Below are 19,389 nucleotides of genomic sequence, written 5' to 3'. Positions count from 1 at the left end.
ATGCAGGGTGACTTAAGACTTTATAAAATGATGTCTCGGCTAAGGGACATCAGTTATGTCGAGAATCTAGAGAATGAGAATCCTGTAAGGGGAATGCAAAAGCTAAGAGGGATTTAATAGGCATTCAAAATTATGGAAGGTGGAAAACTTCTGGTGGTGGCTATGAGGGAGTAAGTCATGCATTTGGTGGCTCCTGCTCGGGCCGGACTTTTGGACCATTCCCCCGACTTTTTTGCGTTTTGAAGGCGAAGTCAATCTGGCACTGGTTCCACACATTGGTGTATGGAACGAAGAACCACATGGGATCGAAAAGGGAGAAATAGGAAGGCAAGCAAGGGCTGGGTGGAGGTTAATATGGCTGATGTTCGGACCCCTGCTGCGACGGCCCAACCATCAATGGAGGAGTTGATGCGGGTCATTCAAGAGAACTTCGCTAGGCAGAAGCGGGACTGTCTTGATCCGATAAAGGAATCGATCGATCGGCTGGAGCGCAGGCTGGATGCCCAGGATCGGACGATTCAGAAGCTGGAGAAAGCGCTGGCGGACCAGGAGGAGCACCAAATGGTGGTGGAGCTGGAGGTGGGGATACTGAAGGATCAGCAAAAAAGGCTGCTGGAGAAGGTAGAGGACCTGGAGACTAGAGCTCGCTGGCAGAACTTTAAAATTGTCGGTCTCCCCGAGGGGGTTGATGCTGCGCGTTTGTGGCGAGTATGTTTCAGAAGCTTCTGGGGGAGGGGGCTTTTCCCCGACCGTTGCAGGTGGACAGGGCGTACAGAGCGCTGGCGAGGAATTGGGATGACGTGGAATTTATAAAGAGGTTGCTGGGGAAGATACCTGACCTGGACTCGCACAAGTTGGTTATGGGAGGGGATTTTAATACAGTCATCGATCCCGGCCTCGACCGGTCGTGTTCGAAAACGGGTAGGGTGCCAGCAATGGCAAAGGAACTGACAGGGTTCATGGAGCAGATGGGGGGGGGGGGGGGGGGGGGGTCGACCCATGGAGGTTTAGGCAGCCGATGGGGAAGGAGTTTTCTTGTTATTCGCATGTGCACAAGGGCGATGGTGGTCCGGTTCCACAGGTTCCTGGACAAGGAGTGTGTTCTCCAGTGGGCCAAGCGTACGCGGAGCTGCAAATGGGACAACAGCATTTTGCGTGTTTACCAGGATCTGAGCGTGGAGGTGGCCAGAAGGAGGGCAGGCTTTAACCAAGTTAAGGCGATCCTGTTCAAGAGGCGGGTGAAATTTGGACTGTTATACCCGGCGCATCTTTGGGTTATGCACGAGGACCAGCACCATTATTTTGAGTCGCCCGAAGACGCGATGGACTTTGCCAAGAGGAAAGGGCTGGTGCTGAACTATGAACATTTTGTTTTAAGTTGCAACTTTTTGAGTGATGTTCATATGTTTCTCTTGTCGCTTCTCTTCTGTATTTGAGTTTGGTTGAAGGGGGAAGTACAAGTTATTCGGTTTCTGCGGGTTTTCGGTGTTTTGGTGGGGGTGGCTGGTGGGGCTTTTTACTTTGTATTACTTTGATTTACACTATTGTGGGGGTTTTCTGTGTGGTTTTTTTTGGGGTTGTCTCTTATGTTAATTGGGCGATTGTTTGGGGTCAGTTTGATTAGGGAAGTGGCTTTGATGGGCGGCGGGGGGGGGGGGGGAGGTGGGGGGAAGTGAGAGGGAGGTGGGGGGAAGTGAGGGAACAATAGGTGGGAGACTTCCATTTTGAGCAGGGATTTGCTGGCGAGGGTGGTGGACACGGGGTATTTGGCCATCACTATTTTGGATCATGCCCCATACTGGCTGGAACTGCAGGTTAGTGAGGAGAGCTTCCAGTGCCCGCAATGGAGGTTGGATGTGGGCTTGTTGGCGGATGAGGCGGTGTGCGAGAGGCTGAGGAAGTGCATGCAGAACTACCTGCAGGTTAATGACATGGGGGAAGTCTCAGCAGCGGTGGTCTGGGAGGCGCTGAAGGCAGTGGTAAGAGGGGAGCTGATTTCGATCCGGGCGCATAGGGACAGGACGGATAGGGCAGAAACGGAACAACTGGTTACGGAGATCTTGCAGATAGACAGGAGATATGTGGTGACCCCGGGGGTGGAACTCTTAAGGGAACGTCGGAGGCTGCAGGCTGAGTTTGGGATGTTGTCCACAGGTAAGGCAGTGGAGCAGCTTAGAAAGGCGAGGGGTGCGTTTTACGAACATGGGGAGAAGGCCAGCAGAATGCTTGCACAGCAGCTTAGGAAGAGTGAGGAGGCCAGGGAAGTAGAGAGGGTGGTTGATGGGGATGGGAACTTGGTAGGGGAGTCGACAGGGCTAAACAGGGCGTTCAGTGACTTTTACTGTAGGCTCTACCACTCGGAACCCCCCACGGGGCCGGAGGGGATGAGACGCTTTTTGGACGGACTGACCTTCCAAGAGTAGGTAGGGAGCTGGTAGATGGGCTGAGGGCCCCGATTAGGGCCGAAGAAATAGTTGAGGGCTTGAAGGCAATGCAGTCGGGTAAAGCCCTGGGGCCGGACGGGTACCCGGTGGAGTTCTATAAAAGGTACTCAGGGATTTTAGGGCCGTTGCTGTACAGTTGCACCATAGAAAGCATCCTATCTGCCTGCATCACAGCCTGGTATGGCAACTGCTAGGCCCAGGACCGCAAGAAACTTCAGTCGTGAACACCGCCCAGTCCATCACACGAACCTGCCTCCCATCCATTGACTCCATCTACACCTCCCGCTGCCTGGGGAAAGCGGGCAGCATAATCAAAGATCCCTCCCAAGCAGCTTACTTACTCTTCCAACTTCTTCCATCGGGCAGGAGATACAGAAGTCTGAGAACACTCACGAACAGACTCAAAAACAGCTTCTTCCCCACAGTCACCAGACTCCTAAATGACCCTCTTATGGACTGACTTCATTAACACTACACCCTGTATGCTTCATCCGATGCCAGTGCTTATGTAGTTACATTGCATATGTTGTGTTGCCCTATTATGTATTTTCTTTTATTCCCTTTTCTTCCCATGTACTTAATGATCTGTTGAGCTGCTCGCAGAAAAATACTTTTCACTGTACCTCAGTACACGTGACAATAAACAAATCCAAATCCAATCTACAAAGAACTCATGGGGGCGGAGGAGACGCAGACCGAGGAGCTGAAGCGTAAGTGGGAGGAGGGGCTTGGCGGTGAGATGGAAGATGGCTTATGGGGGGGGAACGTGTTAAGCAGAGTCAACGCAACCGCAACATGCGCCAGGCTCAGCTTGATCCAATTCAAGGTGGTCCACCGGGCCCACGTGACAGTGGCCCGGATGAGTAGATTCTTTGGGGCAGAGGACAGGTGTGCAAAATGTGCAGGAGGACCAGCGAACCATGTCCACATGTTCTGGGCGTGTCCAAAACTTCGGGGATATTGGCAAGGGTTTGCGGACGTCATGTCCAGAATATTGAAAACATGGGTGGCAATGAGCCCAGAGGTGGCGATTTGTGGGGTTGCGAAGGACCCGGGAGTCCAGGAGAAAGGGGCTGACGTTCTTTGGCAGAGAAGTCTTTGGAAGGTAGGATCAAGGATAACCCTAAAGCTTTCTATAGATATGTCAGGAATAAAAGAATGACTAGGGTAAGAGTAGGGCCAGTCAAGGACAGTAGTGGGAAGTTGTGCTTGGTGTCCGAGGAGATAGGAGAGGTGCTAAATGAATATTTTTCGTCAGTATTCACACAGGAAAAAGACAATGTTGTTGAGGAGAATACTGAGATTCAGGCTACTAGACTAGAAGGGCTTGAGGTTCATAAGGAGGAGATGTTAGCAATTCTGGAAGGTGTGAAAATAGATAAGTCCCCTGGGCCAAATGGGATTTATCCTAGGATTCTCTGGGAAGCTAGGGAGGAGATTGCTGAGCCTTTGGCTTTGATCTTAAAGTCATCTTTGTCTACAGAAATAGTGCCAGAAGACTGGAGGATAGCAAATGTTGTCCCCTTGTTCAAGAAGAGGAGTAGAGACATCCCCGGTAATGATAGACCAGTGAGCCTTACTTCTGTTGTGGGCAAAATCTTGGAAAGGTTTATAAGAGATAGGATGTATAATCATCTGGAAAGGAATAATTTGATTAGAGATAGTCAACACTGTTTTGTGAAGGGTAGGTCGTGCCTCACAAACCTTATTGGGTTCTTTGAGAAGGTGACCAAGCTGGTGGATGAGGGTAAAGCCTCATTGATGTGGTGTATATGGATTTCAGTAAAGCGTTTGATGAGGTTCCCCACGGTAGGCTATTGTAGAAAATACAGAGGCTGGGGATTCAGGGTGATTTAGCAGTTTGGGTCAGAAATTGGCTTGCTGGAAGACGACAAAGGGTGGTGGTTGATGGGAAATGTTCAGACTGGAGTCCAGTTACTAGTGGTGTACCACAAGGATCTGTTTTGGGGCCACTGCTGTTTGTCATTTTTATAAATGACCTGGAGGAGGGCGTAGAAGGATGGGTGAGTAAATTTGCAGATGACACTAAAGTCGGTAGAGTTGTGGACAGTGCGGAAGGATGTTACAAGTTACAGAGGGACATAGATAAGCTGCAGCGCTGGGCTGAGTGGTGGCAAATGGAGTTTAATGCAGAAAAGTGTGAGGTGATTCATTTTGGAAGGAATAACAGGAAGACTGAGTACTGGGCTAATGGTAAGATTCTTGGTAGTGTGGATGAGCAGAGAGATCTCAGTGTCCATGTACAAAGATCCCTGAAAGTTGCCACCCAGGTTGAGAGGGTTGTTAAGAAGGCGTACAGTGTGTTAGCTTTTATTGGTAGAGGGATTGACTTTCTGAGCCATGAGGTCATGTTGCAGCTGTACAAAACACAGATGCGGCCGCATTTGGAGTATTGCGTGTAATTCTGGTCGCCGCATTATAGGAAGGATGTGGAAGCATTGGAAAGGGTGCAGAGGAGATTTACCAGAATGTTGCCTGGTATGGAGGGAAGATCTTATGAGGGAAGGCTGAGGGACTTGAGGCTGTTTTCGTTAGAGAGAAGGTTAAGAGGTGACTTAATTGAGGCATACAAGATGATCAGAGGATTAGATAGGGTGGACAGTGAGAGCCTTTTTCCTCGGATGGTGATGTCTAGCACGAGGGGACATAGTTTTAAATTGAGGGGAGTTAGATATAGGACAGATGTCAGAGGTAGGTTCTTTACTCAGAGTAGTAAGGGCGTGGAATGCCCTGCCTGCAACAGTAGTGGACTCGCCAACAGTAAGGACATTCAAATGGTCATTGGATAGACATATGGACAATAAGGGAATAGTGTAGATGGGCTTTAGAGTGGTTTCACAGGTCGGCGCAACATCAAGGGCCGAAGGGCCTGTACTGCGCTATAATGTTCTATGTTCTGGCCTTTGCTTCCCTGGTAGCCCGGAAACGGATACTGCTAGCTTGGAGGGACTCAAAGCCCCCAAAGTCGGAGACCTGGCTAACTGACATGGCAAGCTTTCTAGGCCTAGAGAAGATTAAGTTCGCCTTGAGAGGGTCACTGTTAGGGTTCGCCCGGAGGTGGCAACCATTCATCGACTTCTTCGCGGAGAATTAATCGTCAGCAGGGGGCTGGTTAGGGTAGCGTAGAATAGGGGGTCAATTAGGCGGGTCTTGGCGGGATGGGAGTCGGTAATTGCGCTATGTTTATTGCTATTTGTACAGTGTTTTTATACTGTTGTTTGTAATGCCAAAAATGCCTCATTAAAATTGTTTAGTAAAAAAAAAAAAATTATGGAAGGAGTGTTGAAAGAGAAAAGGGGACTTCCGGTTGCGGCGATGCGGAGCTAAGCCGCACGATTCGGCAGCTCCCGCGATCACGGACTTTCGGGCTCTCTAGAAGAGCCCCAATGGGAATTTTTTGAAGACGTTCCGTGTGGGAAGGGGAGAGTGAGGTCCCCCTTTGCCGTTTATGGATCGGACTAGAAGCGAAACGGCCAAAAAAGCAGCTTTGGAGCAGCGGGAGAAGAGAGGGAAGAAAAACAAAATGGCGGCGGCCGGAGATAAAGTGGAATGTGGGCCGGAGCTGCAAGAGTTCATGAAGCGCTGCTTGGAGGAGCTGCGGGAAGAGATGCTGGCGCCTATGCTGTCGGCAATTGAAGGATTCGGGATGACCCAGAAGGCCCACGAGGTAAATATCCAGGAGGTGCAGAAAATAGTTAATGAGAACGAGGATGAGATCTTGGGCCTGGCGGTGAGGGTGGAGGAGCACGGGGCGCTGCACAAGAGGTGGGCAGGAAGATTCGAAGACCTGGAGAACAGGTCGAGGAGAAAGAATCTTCGGATCCTGGGTCTCCCTGAAGGAGTGAAGGGGGCCGATGCCGGGGCATATGCGAGCACGATGCTCAAGTCGATGATGGGCGCGGAGGCCCTTTCGAGGCCTTTGGAGCTGGACGGGGCACACCAGGTGCTGGCGAGGAGGCCCAAGGCTAATGAGCCGCCAAGGGCGATTGTGGTGAGGTTTCACCGTTTCACGGACAGAGAGAGGGTCTTGAAATGGGCCAAGAAAGAGCGGAGCAGCAGCTGGGAGAATGCAGAGATCCGAATATACCCGGACTGGAGCACGGAGGTAGCAAAGAGGAGAGCGGGTTTCAACCGGGCCAAGGCGGTGCTGCACCGGAAAGGAGTGAGATTCGGAATGCTGCAGCCATTGTGCATGCAGGTGAGGGCATTTGTGAGGCAACAGGTGAGGGAATTCCCGTTGCTCCCGGCACAGGAAATTCAAGAGGGTGATTTTGGGCGTATGGGTCGGGGAGGGTAAGGTGTCGGCGATATATCAGGAGATGAAAGAGGGGGAGGCGTTGATAGAGAAGCTGAAGGGTAAATGGGAGGAGGAGCTGGGGGAGGAGATTGAGGAGGGGCTATGGGCTGATGCCCTAAGTAGGGTTAATTCTTCTTCTTTGTGTGCCAGGCTTAGTCTGATACAGTTTAAGGTGGTTCATAGAGCGCACATGACGGGGACGAGGCTGAGCCAGTTTTCCAGATCCTTCATGTATTTTCTTGCTCAAATACCCCCCCAGACAGACCCCCCTTCCCCCTCCCCGGGTTGCTGCTGCTGCTGTCCGACCTTCATTTAACTCTCCGCGAGATGATCTAGGAACGGTTGCCACCGCCTGTAGAACCCCTGCGCAGACCCCCTCAAGGCAAACTTTATCCTCTCCAACTTGATAAACCCTGCCATATCATTTATCCAGGCCTCCACGCTGGGGGGGCTTCGCCTCTTTCCACATTAACAAGATCCTTCGCCGGGCTACTCGGGACGCAAAGGCCAGAATGCCGGCCTCTTTCGCCTCCTGCACTCCCGGCTCGTCCACTACTCCAAATAGTGCTTGCCCCCAGCTTGGCTTGACCTGGACTTTCACCACCTTAGATACTGTTCCCGCAACTCCCCTCCAGAACCCCTCCAGTGCCGGGCATGACCAAAACATATGGACATGGTTCACCGGACTTCCTGAGCACCTCCCACATCTGTCCTCCACCCCAAAGAACCTACTCAGCCTCGCCCCCGTCATATGCGCTCTGTGAACCACCTTAAACTGTATCAGGATAAGCCTGGCACACGAGGAAGAGGAATTAACCCTACTTAGGGCATCAGCCCACAGCCCCTCCTCAATCTCCTCCCCTATCTCCTCTTCCCATTTACGTTTCAGCTCCTCTACCAAAGCCTCCCCCTCTTCTTTCATCTCCTGGTATATCGCCGACACCTTGCCCTCCCCGACCCATAGGCCCGAAATCTTCGTGTCTTGAATCCCGTGCCGGGAGCAGCGGGAATTCCCTCACCTGCCGCCTCACAAACGCCCTCACTTGCATGTACCTGAAGGCATTTCCCGGGGGTAGTCCAAATTTCTCCTCCAGCGCCCCTAAACTCACAAACGTCCCATCGATGAACAGGTCCCCCATTCTTCTAATCCCTGCCCGATGCCAGCTCTGAAACCCCCCATCCATCCTTCCTGGGACAAACTGATGGTTATCCCGGATCGGGGACCACACCGAGGCTCCCATCGCTCCCGTATGTCGTCTCCATTGTCCCCAGATCTTTAACGCTGCCGCCACCACCGGGCTCGTGGTGTACCTCATCGGCGAGAGCGGCAGCGGTACCGTCACCAGCGCCTACAGGCTCATTCCTTTGCAGGACGCCATCTCCAACGTCTTCCACGCCCCCCCCCCCACCCCCCCCCCCCTCCCTCCATCACCCACTTACGGATCATCGCCACGTTGGCTGCCCAATAATAGCCACCCAGATTCGGCAACGCCAACCCTCCTCCATCTCTGCTACACTCCAGGAACCCCCTCCTTACCCTCGGGGTCGTGCTCGCCCACACAAATCCCATAATGCTCCTGCTTACCCTTTTAAAGAAGGCCTTGGTAATCACAATTGGGAGGCATCGGAATACAAAAAGAAACCTCGGGAGGACCACCATTTTAATCGACTGTACCCTGCCCACCAGTGAGAGTGGCAACATGTCCCACCTTTTAAAGTCCTCCTCCATCTGTTCCACCAGCCGCGTCAAATTAAGTTTGTGCAGTGCCCAGCTCCGAGCTACCTGAATCCACAAGTATCGAAAGCTCCGTTCCGCCCTCCTCAACGGCAGGTCGTCTATCCCTCTTCCCTGATCCCCCGGCTGCACCACAAAGAGCTCACTCTTTCCCACATTGAGCTTATAGCACGAGAAGTCTCCAAACTCCCTTAGGATCTGAATGACTTCAACCATCCCCTCCACTGGATCCGTCACATACAGCAACAGGTCGTCTGCGTACAGCGACACTCGATGTTCCTTTCCCCCTCGGACCACCCCCTTCCATTTCCTCGACTCCCTTAACGCCATAGCCAAAGGTTCAATTGCTAATGCAAACAGCAGAGGGGGCAGGGGGCACCCCTGCCTCGTCCCTCGGTACAGCCGGAAATACCCCGACCTCCGCCGGCTTGTGACCACACTCATCACCGGGGCTCTGTACAGGAGCTTAACCCAACTAATAAACCCTCCCCCGAACCCAAACCTCCTCAACACGTCCCAGAGATACTCCCACTCTACTCGGTCAAAGGCCTTCTCCGTGTCCATGGCTGCCACTATCTCCACCTCTCCCTCCACCGATGACATCATTATCACATTTAGGAGCCTTCGCACATTGGTATTTAGCTGCCTACCCTTTACGAATCCAGTCTGGTCCTCGTGAATCACCCCCGGGACACAGTCCACAGCCAACAGTTTTGCCAGCAACTTAGCATCTACGCTGAGGAGCGAGATCGGTCTATACGACCCACATTGCAGTGGGCCCTTATCCCGCTTCAAGATCAAAAAGATCGGCGCCTCCGACATTGTCGGGGGCAGGGCCTTCCCCCCCCCCCCCCCCCTCTCCCTTGCTTCATTGAAGGTCCTTACCAGCAACGGGGCTAACGGGTCTACATACTTCCTATAAAACTCCACCAGGAACCCATCCGGCCCCAGGGCCTTCCCCGCCTGCATGCTCCCCAGTCCTTTAACCAGCTCCTCCACCCCGATGGGCACCCCCAAACCAGCCATCTCCTGCTCCTCCACCCTCGGGAACCCCAGTTGGTCCAAGAATCGTCGCATTCTATGTTCTATTTTGTTTTTTAACTTCCCATGTCGGTGCAGCATCGTGGGCCGAAGGGCCTGTGCTGCGCTGTATCGTTCTATGTTCTATCCCCTTTTTTCCCCCTGGGGGCTGGGACCTATACAGCTCCTCGTAAAAGGCCTTAAATGCCTCATTCACTTTCACCGCACTCCGCACCGTAGTTCCCCTGCCATCCTCGACTCCACCTATTTCCCTCGCTGCCATCCTCTTACAGAGCTGATGTGCCAGCATCCGACTCACCTTCTGTCAGCTCTTTCAAAGAGTCAGCAGAGGCACAATGGTCCAAGTGGTCTACATCTATTAATAATAATCTTTATTGTCACAAGTAGTTAACACTGCAATGAAGTTACTGTGAAAATCCCCTAATCATCACACTCTCGCGCCTGCTCGGGTACACTGAGGGAGAATTCAGAATGTCCAATTCACCGGACAAGCACGTATTTCGGGACTTGTGGGAGGAAACTGGAGCACCTGGCGGAAAACCACGCAGACACGGGGAGATCGTGCAGACTTCACACAGACAGTGATCTGTGCCATATTTATTGATTGATATTTATTGTCACATGTACCAAAGTACAGTGAAAAGTATCTGCGGCCAAGGAAACGTACACAGTACGTACCTAGTAGACAAAAGAATAATCAACAGAGTACATTGACATATGGTACATCAACAAATAGTGATTGGTTGCAGTGTGGAAAAAGGGCCAAACAAGCAATACACGAGCAAGAGCAGCATAGGGCATCACTCTGTGTTAGGGGTGAACATTGAGAATTTACGGGTGGACGTGCAGAGAATAGGACCATGACAGCTGCAATGAGTGGTAGTGAAGGGAGATGGGAATGGAATGAAACATGTAGAGAATTGGCGATCATAGAAAGATAGTGAGGCGAGTGAAATTGATAGGTGAAGATTTTGAATGTCAATGGGGAGCACAGTGAAGTCTGAAGGAAGACAGCAACTTAGGTTAAAGTAAAATTTGCATTGAAGTAAAATGGAGAGAGAGTAGCCATGATTCTTGGGCCATTTCACACTTGTAACCACAATAGACTCTTCAGCAAGTTAAACTGAAAGAGTTTCCAGACGGCTTCCAGCACGCTACCCAGTCTATATTCAACTGAATTCAGAAAAAAGTCATTTTGTTAACTCCTGAATACAAAATAGACTTTGTGGTATTTCAGTATACGCAATGTAGAATGAAGAGTTATCATCTGGTTCTAGCACAAAGCTCGAGCAAAGGGCTGGCAGAGGCAATGGGCCAAACAGTATCCATGGTAAACATTTAAAGCTTTTTTTGCCTTTATAGACAGCATTAAATTCCAGTTTATATGAATGAGAATGGGTCACAAATTTGCACTTCAGTGACAGTGACAGCAAGACCTTCCCAATAACCAAACTGCAGCACCCAAGTGCCACAATTGTTTTTAAAATCTTTTTATTCGCCTCATTTTCAACATTTTCATCAAATAAACAAAAGAAAAAAAATACAGTTGTGGTGTTACCTGCGAGGTCGATAACGTGTGTCACTCAATCCTTGGTTGATGGTGAGGTCCTCTGAATCTTGTTGAAGACTCAAACTCGTCCAGTAACAAAGATTTATTGATTAACTATAACTATTAATGTATGAGCTCTTTACCTTAACATGGAAACTAGGAATTGGTTAACAAGATTTTAACAATTATAACTAAACGTAACTCCACTAACTATCTATGTGATTCTGATGTTACCCTGTTCACAGCACACCAGTTGGTCCAGCCCTCTAGCGATCATGTGGTGCTGCTATTTACCCATTAAGCACTTGTGTGCATGCACCTACAGAGATCACTACAATAACAATCCCCCAAACAAAATCAGCACCTCCCTCAATATACAGACGTAAACATCCACCCATACGTTCTAGGTAAAAAATTAACAGTCAACTAGTAAACAGTGTAATCAAAAACAACAATAACCCCAGCGCCCCCTCCCCCCCGCTCAATGTCCAATGGCAACCAATTCTAGAAAGTGCACAATAAACAGTCCCCATGAATTGTAGAATTCCTCCATCCTCCTCAGCTTAAATTTCACCTTCGAGAGTCAGAAATTCCAGTAGATCCACCTGCCAAGCCAAGGCACAGGGTGGAGAAGCTAACCTCCGCCCCAACAGGATCCACCTCCGGGCAATGAGCGAGGCGAAGGCTAAAACATCCGCGCCCGCATCCGCCTACAGCTCCGGCCCGTCTGACACCCCGAAAATGGCTTCATGGGGCACTGGTTCCAAGTTCACGTGTAGTACCACCGAGATGATACTGAAAACCCCCCTCCAGCTTTGGACAGGACCAAAACATATGCATATGGTGCGCCCCTCCCACTTCTCACTTACATCCTCCACTCTCTCAAAGAACCGGCTCATCCTCATCCTCTTGGGTGAGCTCTATACACTATCTTCAACTGTATCAGCCCCAAACCTCGCGCATGAGGTTGAGCCGTTCACCCTCCGGAGCACCTCACACCACACACCTTCTTCCCCAACCTCCCCCCACTTGACTTTAATCCCCTCCATGGACAACCCGTCATCCCTCAAAATCCCCGTAGATCGCCAACACCACCCCCTTCTCCATTCCCCCTGCCGTCAATACCTCTTCCAACAGCGAGGGGGCCAGCGCCATCAGGAAGCTCTGAACCTCCTTCCTCGCAATGTCTCGGAGCTGCAGGTACCTAAACCCCTTCCACTTGCCCCAGTCCATATTTCTCCCCCAACTCTTCCAACCGTGCAAAGCATCCCCCCAGAAACAGGTCTTTTAATACCTTGATCCCCCTCTCCTCCCATCTCCGAAACCTCCCATCTAACCTCCCCAGCTCAAACCTGCGTTTCCCCATGATCGGCATCTCCCCTGACACAGCCCCCAGCTTAAAGTGCTGTGATATGGTACGAATTAAGTAATGGCATGATGAGAAAACTGGTCAATGGGAAGATTGGTCAAAAGGTTTGATAAAATACCAGATAGACTGAAACTACTCATTCCAGCTCCCAGGCCCAGGTAAAGAATTCTGCCCTAACCATTTTCAGACTAGTATGGCCATGGGCCAACTCTGCATAACTTGAAGTCTGAAAAGATCAGCGAAGGTCAAGCCATTCCAAAACACCGGACCTCGGCAACTCCTGGTAAAACTAACTCGTCATAACCCAGGACCGTAGGAATTTAAAACAAAGATAAGTTCAGGAAAAAACAAGTCTATTCTGACCTTTCAATGTTCCCTCTGAGGACTAAATAATGGTATGAGTGATATGGCCAAACATCGTCTGGTCTTGCTTCTGTTTGTATTTCCGCTCAAACTCCTGACCATACTGTTGTCATATAATCTTGATAAAGTTAATGTATAAATATTGAGCTAATTCTCCGCAAAAAGCGCGGAACTTGTGACAGATTGAGCAGTTTTGTTGACTTCTCTCTGACTTCAAGTTTCAGCCATTACTGCAAGCAGTTGTTTTCGAAAATAAAGCTTGTTATTCTGTCTTGAATTTTTCTCTCACAGAAGCGAAAATATTGACTTTCACAGTGCTGCCCCAAGTGCCACAAATACATCAAAATACCTAGTCTTGTACCCGAACAGAAGTACACTCTTTGCACAGTTTTGAATTCTATACAGATTTTATTTTTTATTAAATGCATTTTGGATAACAAACTTTGTTCACATGGAATTGTTCAAGTTACTGCTGTTCAGAGGCTGAATACAATCAAGTGTCACAAAGGTTCTAGTCAAATGGGCACCAATGATAAACAAATGCAAAAATCTTTTTTAAAATTCCCAATTAAATAGCAAGCACTGCATGGTTACCTTCAAATAAACTGCACAAAGCCATAACATGTGACAGTATACATATCCAAACTGAACTTGGTGTGTGAGTGTTCCAAATTAAAAAGAGGATGAAGAATGGGAGAAATGAAAGCAACAGAAAGTGATGCTGGAAAACACAAACTATTTCAATTTAACTTATAAATGGACGTGTAAAGGAAAGTACAGCAGTGTACTAAACTTCTTACTAATTAGAACTCGATAAAAATAAACAAGTGTGGACTAACAGTCCAGCTCTTATTTAGGTATGCAGAGGTTTACAAGACAAAAACTCATTCAATAGATCCACTTTTATGCAAAGTCTCAATTCGAATACAAAAACACCAATTCTGATTGTAAATATCTGCAAAAAAGCAGCTTATAGATTGACCGATTCCCACTTTTTAAAAACTGAACACCCACAACTAACAAGTTTGGTCAGCAGTAGTTGGTTACTCTCATTTTAGATTAAGTTTTTAAAAAAAGGGAGAGGATACCAAAGTGTATGTAATTACACACAAGGCGGACCCTCAGACAAAACAAAAACATTCAGGCCCATGCTTCCTGAAACATAATCAACTTGCTTTTTTTTTGGTGAAAAAGGTTTAAGATTGATATTGTACAGAGTTTAAATATGAATCAAACATGACATGTTCCTTTACAGACAAGTTCTTGATTTTTTTAAACTTATAAACATAGAGTACAATGATGCTAGTTACCTAAACTGTACAGAGGGGAAAAAAACGTTCATCTCACCCCATCAGCAGCCCAACATACATTTAAGAAACAAGGAATAGTAAGTATGACCAGGCAAGACTTCAGATTGCTGCACAAGACTAAAGCCTCACCACTGAAAGGAAGCGCAGTCATTTGATTGGACGTAGAGGTTCCAGACCTTGCTTGTTAGTCATCCGTCATGGCCCACCTCAAATCAGGTTCCAGGCCAAAACTTCAAGAAGACACTATCGTTTTTAATGCCCTTCCAAGCAGGTTTGGGTCAAAGTTCAAAGGTGAGGTTTACCCTCGCTGCTGATCTGCATACCCCAAGCACACCATGATCCTCTGCTGCGACAGGCATGAAGTTCAACTCAAGGCACTGCACAATTTGGTGGTGTTTGGTGGTGAATTTTACTTGAATATTCCTGCTGTGGGTTGTGTTAGTTTTACCTGAGTGGAGAAGGATGCAGGTTGAGCCAACCACAGAGCAGAGGAAGTGCATGCAAAGGGCAGCAACATTACAACAGCAGGGTTTAACCTCAGCATCCTCCTTTCTTGGAAATGTCCACACCTGATCGTTTAGTTGTTTCCATAGTGGTGAACACCTACATGAAAAAAACAAGAATAAACTGCAAGAAGAGGAAGGAGGCAGATCAATAGCTTTGTAATTACGCAATAAGATGAATAACCCATAAGGAGCCAATTTTACATATTCCTACTTACACACTCTACTTGCCTCATTGAATGATAACCAAAATAGGTACCATCATCCTGCCCTTTTACCACAGAAAAACAAACACATCAGCAAGGTCCTGGGGAATTATTTCTCCAGAATTTTGGTAAGTGAAATACAACCATATAGCAGTGCTGAGCATGTGGTCAATCTTTAGTTAGTGCCACGTAGTTATAGTGAACAGAGTTGGACAGTGCCATTTAGTTGAAACAGCAGACACTGATTGATATCTATCAGAGCTTGCTGTTGGAGAAAGTGAAGCATATGAATGTCGAGTGCAGACAGGAATGTCGCACTGTTTTGGTGCTTCTCCCCCAAGATTAATGAACAAACAGACCAGCCACAAGGTACTTCGGCGAAACTGCCAGCACCACAAACTAGAAAAGGAAAAGCAAACAGGGAAGTGCAAAGAAATCCACAAAAAAGGATCTTATGCTTCCAATGCAATTTCTTTGCAATACAATAGTGGTTGAGGGTTAGGATAGAGAATGAGACTGGACATGCACGCCTTACTTCTGCACAGGTTGGATGTATGCCGATGACGCTGTTCAGCTGATCTTTGGTCATCCCACATTTCATTGCTGCACCAAAACCTTGAGTGATTTCTCCAGCATTCGGACCAAGCACGTGGAATCCCACCACTCGAGACTAGAACCAGAAGGAAAGTTAATTTAAAAGAGCTGGGGATAGAATTGTTACTTTCCCAGCTACTTTTCTTTTAATTAAGGTTTTAAAAAATTAGACTAGTTAAACTTTCAAGAAATAGGTTTCATATGCCATCACCCAAGAAATAAAAGCAGGAATAGGTCATTCGGGTGCTTGAGCCTGTTCTGCCATTTAATTAGATCGTAGCAGATCAGACTATGGCCTTACTCTACTTTTTTTGCCACCCTAATTCCTTTGAAAATCAAATATCTGTCCATCTCAGCCGTGTATATATTCAATGATCCTGCTCTCTGGAGTAGGGAATCCCAAAGATAAACCACCCTTAGAGAAGACATTAGTCCTCCCCGGTTATAAATGGGAGATTCCTTGTGAAACAGTTGCAGAACCTCCTCATGTTATTTGGGCAAGGTAGAAACTACTTCAAGTGCCTACAGTAAATATTATACCGCCACACCCCTATTCCATTCTTGAAAAATTATTTGACAAACAAAAACTTACATGATCCAGCTTTGCACAAATCACCTTGCCATAGCAGCCATTCTTAGTTCTCCCTGGTACTGTCCACTCCAGTGGCCAGAACATGCTGTGGTACACCTGAAACATACAAGATGAATACTCAACACAAAATATAAATACAAACTTGCAACCCAGAACCAAAGCTCCAAAAAGCAAACCCTTGAGACTTTAAAATTTTAAAAACTTGCAAATGAAAAGTTAGGCATTTTTAAATGTAGGTAGGGACCTCCGGTGGCGGCTACGAACTGATCGGTCGCACAAAAGGTGACTCTCTGATCACTTCCGGTTGCGGCGATGCGGAGCTAAGCCGCACATTTCGGCAGCTCACGCGATAACGGACCTTTGGGCTCTCCAGAGGAGCCCCAACAGAACTTTTTTGATTTAATCCCGTGTGGGAAGGTGAAGTAAGGTCCCCCCTTACGTTGTATGGCCGAGATTAGCGGTGGAGCGGCGGGAAAAGAGGCTCTGGAGCAGCGGCAAAAACGAGGAGGAAAAAGCAAGATGGCGGAGGGTGGAGATCGAGCAGCATGGGGACCGGACCAGCAGGAGTTCCTTAAGCGCTGTGTGCAGGAGCTTAAAAAGGAGGTGCTGGCGCCAATGCTGTTGGCGATCGAAGGGCTGAAGGAGACCCAGAAGGCCCAGGCGGTGGAGCTTCGCGAGGTGAGGGATAAAACGAATGAGAACGAGGACGAGATCCTGGGACTGGCGGTAAAAATGGAGGCGCACGAGGCGATGCACAAGAGGTGGGCCGAGAGAATCGAGGCCCTGGAGAACAGGGCAAGGAGGAAGAATCTCCGGATTCTGGGTCTCCCCGAAGGAGTGGAGGGAGCTGATGCTGGGGCGTATTGGAGTACGATGCTCCATTCGCTGATGGGTGCGGAGGCCTCTCCGAGCCCCCTGGAGCTGGAAGGGGCTCACCGGGTCCTGGCTGGGAGACCCAAGGCTGATGAGCCGCCAAGGGCGATAGTGGCAAGGTTCCATCGCTTCGCGGACAAAGAAAGTGTTCTGAGATGGGCCAAGAAGGTGCGGAGCAGTAGATGGGAGAATGCGGTGATCCGAGTTTACCAGGATTGGAGCGCGGAGGTGGCAAGGAGGAGAGCTGGCTTCAACCAGGCCAAGGCGGTGCTGCACAAAAAAAGAGTTAGGTTCGGCATGCTGCAGCCTGCGCGACTGTGGGTTACTTATCAGGACAGACACCATTATTTTGAAACGCCATAAGAGGCTTGGACCTTTAGTCAGACGGAAAAATTGGACTCGAACTGAGGGGATGTGGTTGTGGGGGGAGATGTTGGTTGTATACGGGGTTGTAAATATGGGTAAAGATTACTTCATGGGTGGGATGATGGATGGGGATGTGGGTAGAGCTCTGGTTAAAATTCCCCCTTTTTTTTTCTTCTTTTCTGTAGACGAGATGGTGGGGAATGTGGGCGTCGGTGCTGGAGGGAGGCGAGACTCGGGGATGAGGGAACTGGGATAATGGCCGCAACAGGAGCTGCGCCATAGGGGGCGGGGCTGGCTCAGGAAAGCGCGGGCTTTTTCTCGCGCTAAAAGGGGGGGGGGGGGAAGGAGGAGAGACACCCACACGGGGGAGATCAACGGGAAGGAGGGGGCAGCCGGGGTCAGCAGAAGTCAGCTGACTCACGGAAGTAATATGGGGGGAGCAAAAGTGCTAGATGCGGATCTAGCGGGGGGGGGGGGGGGGGGGGGGGGGGGGCGGCGGACATAAGGGTTGCTGCTGCACTGTCCGAGGGGGAACTGAAAATGGAAGAGGTGGTCGGGGCGGGGTTCCCCGCCTGGGGGACTGGAGGGTGCAGGAGGCTCGAGCACGGGACTGGGCTAAGATAGGAGAAGGCTAGTCCGGGGGGGGGCCACCAATCCGGCTGATCACGTGGAATGTGAGGCGCCTAAATGGGCCGGTTAAGAGGGCCCGGGTGTTCGCGCACCTAAAGGGACTGGAGGCAGACGTGGTCATGCTTCAGGAGACACATCTGAAGGTGGCAGATCAGGTCAGGTTAAGGAAGGGATGGGTCGGACAGGTGTTCCATTCGGGGCTGGATGCGAAGAATAGAGGGGTGGCAATACTGGTGGGGAAGCGGGTGTCATTTGAGGCCAAGAACATAGTAGCGGACAATGGAGGCCGATATGTGATGGTGAGCGGTAGGTTGCAGGGAACGGAGGTGGTACTGGTGAATGTATATGCCCCGAACTGGGACGATGCTGGATTCATGAAATGGATGTCGGGTCGTATTCCAGACTTGGAGGTAGGGAGCTTGATAATGGGTGGGGATTTTAACATGGTGCTGGACCCAGCATTAGATCGTTCCAGATCTAGGATGGGGAAGAGGCCGGCTGCGGCCAAGGTGCTTAGGGGGTTTATGGATCAGATGGGAGGGGTAGATCCGTGGAGATTTGCCAGGCCTTTGGCCAGAGAATTTTCTATTTCTCCCACGTTCATAAGGCCTACTCCCGGATAGATTTTTTTGTTCTGGGCAGGGCATTGATCCCGAAAGTGGAGGGAACGGAGTATTCGGCCATAGCCATTTCAGACCATGCCCCACATTGGGTGGAGCTAGAGCTGGGGGAGGAGAGGGACCAACGCCCGTTGTGGCGGTTGGATATGGGACTGCTGGCAGACGAGGAAGTGTGTGGGAGGGTGCGGGCGTGCATCGAAAGGTGTCTGGAGGCCAACGACAACGGGGAGGTGCAGGTGGGAGTAGTATGGGAGGCGCTGAAGGCGGTGGTCAGGGGAGAGTTAATCTCCATCAGGGCTCATAGGGTGAAGAGAGGGGGCAGGGAAAGGGAGAGGTTAGTGGGGGATAGATATGCAGATTTTAAGGGTGGATAGATATGCAGAGGATCCTGATGAGGGACTACTCAGGGAGAGAAAGGATCCAGACGGAGTACGACCGGTTGACCACAGGGAAGGCAGAGGCACAGTGGAGGAAGGCACAGGGGGCGATATATGAACATGGGGAGAAGGCGAGTCGGATGCTGGCACATCAGCTCCGTAAGAGGATGGCAGCGAGGGAAATAGGTGGAGTCAAGGATGGTAGGGGTACTACGGTGCGGAGTGCGGGGAAAGTGAATGAGGCATTCAAGGCCTTTTACGAGGAGCTGTATAGGTCCCAGCCCCCAGGGGGAAAAGAGGGGATGCGACGATTCTTGGACCAACTGAGGTTCCCGAGGGTGGAGGAACAGGAGGTGGCTGGTTTGGGGGCGCCAATTGGGGTGGAGGAGCTGGTTAAAGGACTGGGGAGCATGCAGGTAGGGAAGGCCCCGGGGCCGGATGGGTTCCCGGTGGAGTTTTATAGGAAGTATGTAGACCTGTTAGCCCCGTTGCTGGTAAG

General features: G+C 49.8%; 1 protein-coding gene across 1 annotated transcript in view; it reads right to left on the bottom strand.

Annotated features, from left to right (window-relative positions):
• Nucleotides 1-13,207: 13,207 nt before the first annotated feature.
• Nucleotides 13,208-19,389, bottom strand: part of LOC140387642 (thioredoxin reductase 1, cytoplasmic-like) — a 90,466-nt gene continuing 84,284 nt past the window's right edge. The window contains exons 11-13 of the mRNA XM_072470839.1: nt 16,025-16,120; nt 15,374-15,508; nt 13,208-14,732 (exon numbers count right to left, since the gene is read on the bottom strand). Coding sequence (XP_072326940.1) covers nt 14,667-14,732; nt 15,374-15,508; nt 16,025-16,120 — 297 coding nt within the window. The 3' untranslated portion in view covers nt 13,208-14,666. The remainder of the gene's footprint in view (nt 14,733-15,373; nt 15,509-16,024; nt 16,121-19,389) is intronic.

This window comes from Scyliorhinus torazame, chromosome 13, assembly GCF_047496885.1.
Source record: "Scyliorhinus torazame isolate Kashiwa2021f chromosome 13, sScyTor2.1, whole genome shotgun sequence".
Lineage (NCBI taxonomy): Eukaryota > Metazoa > Chordata > Chondrichthyes > Carcharhiniformes > Scyliorhinidae > Scyliorhinus > Scyliorhinus torazame.
This window is presented reverse-complemented; position numbering and strand designations above follow the sequence as displayed.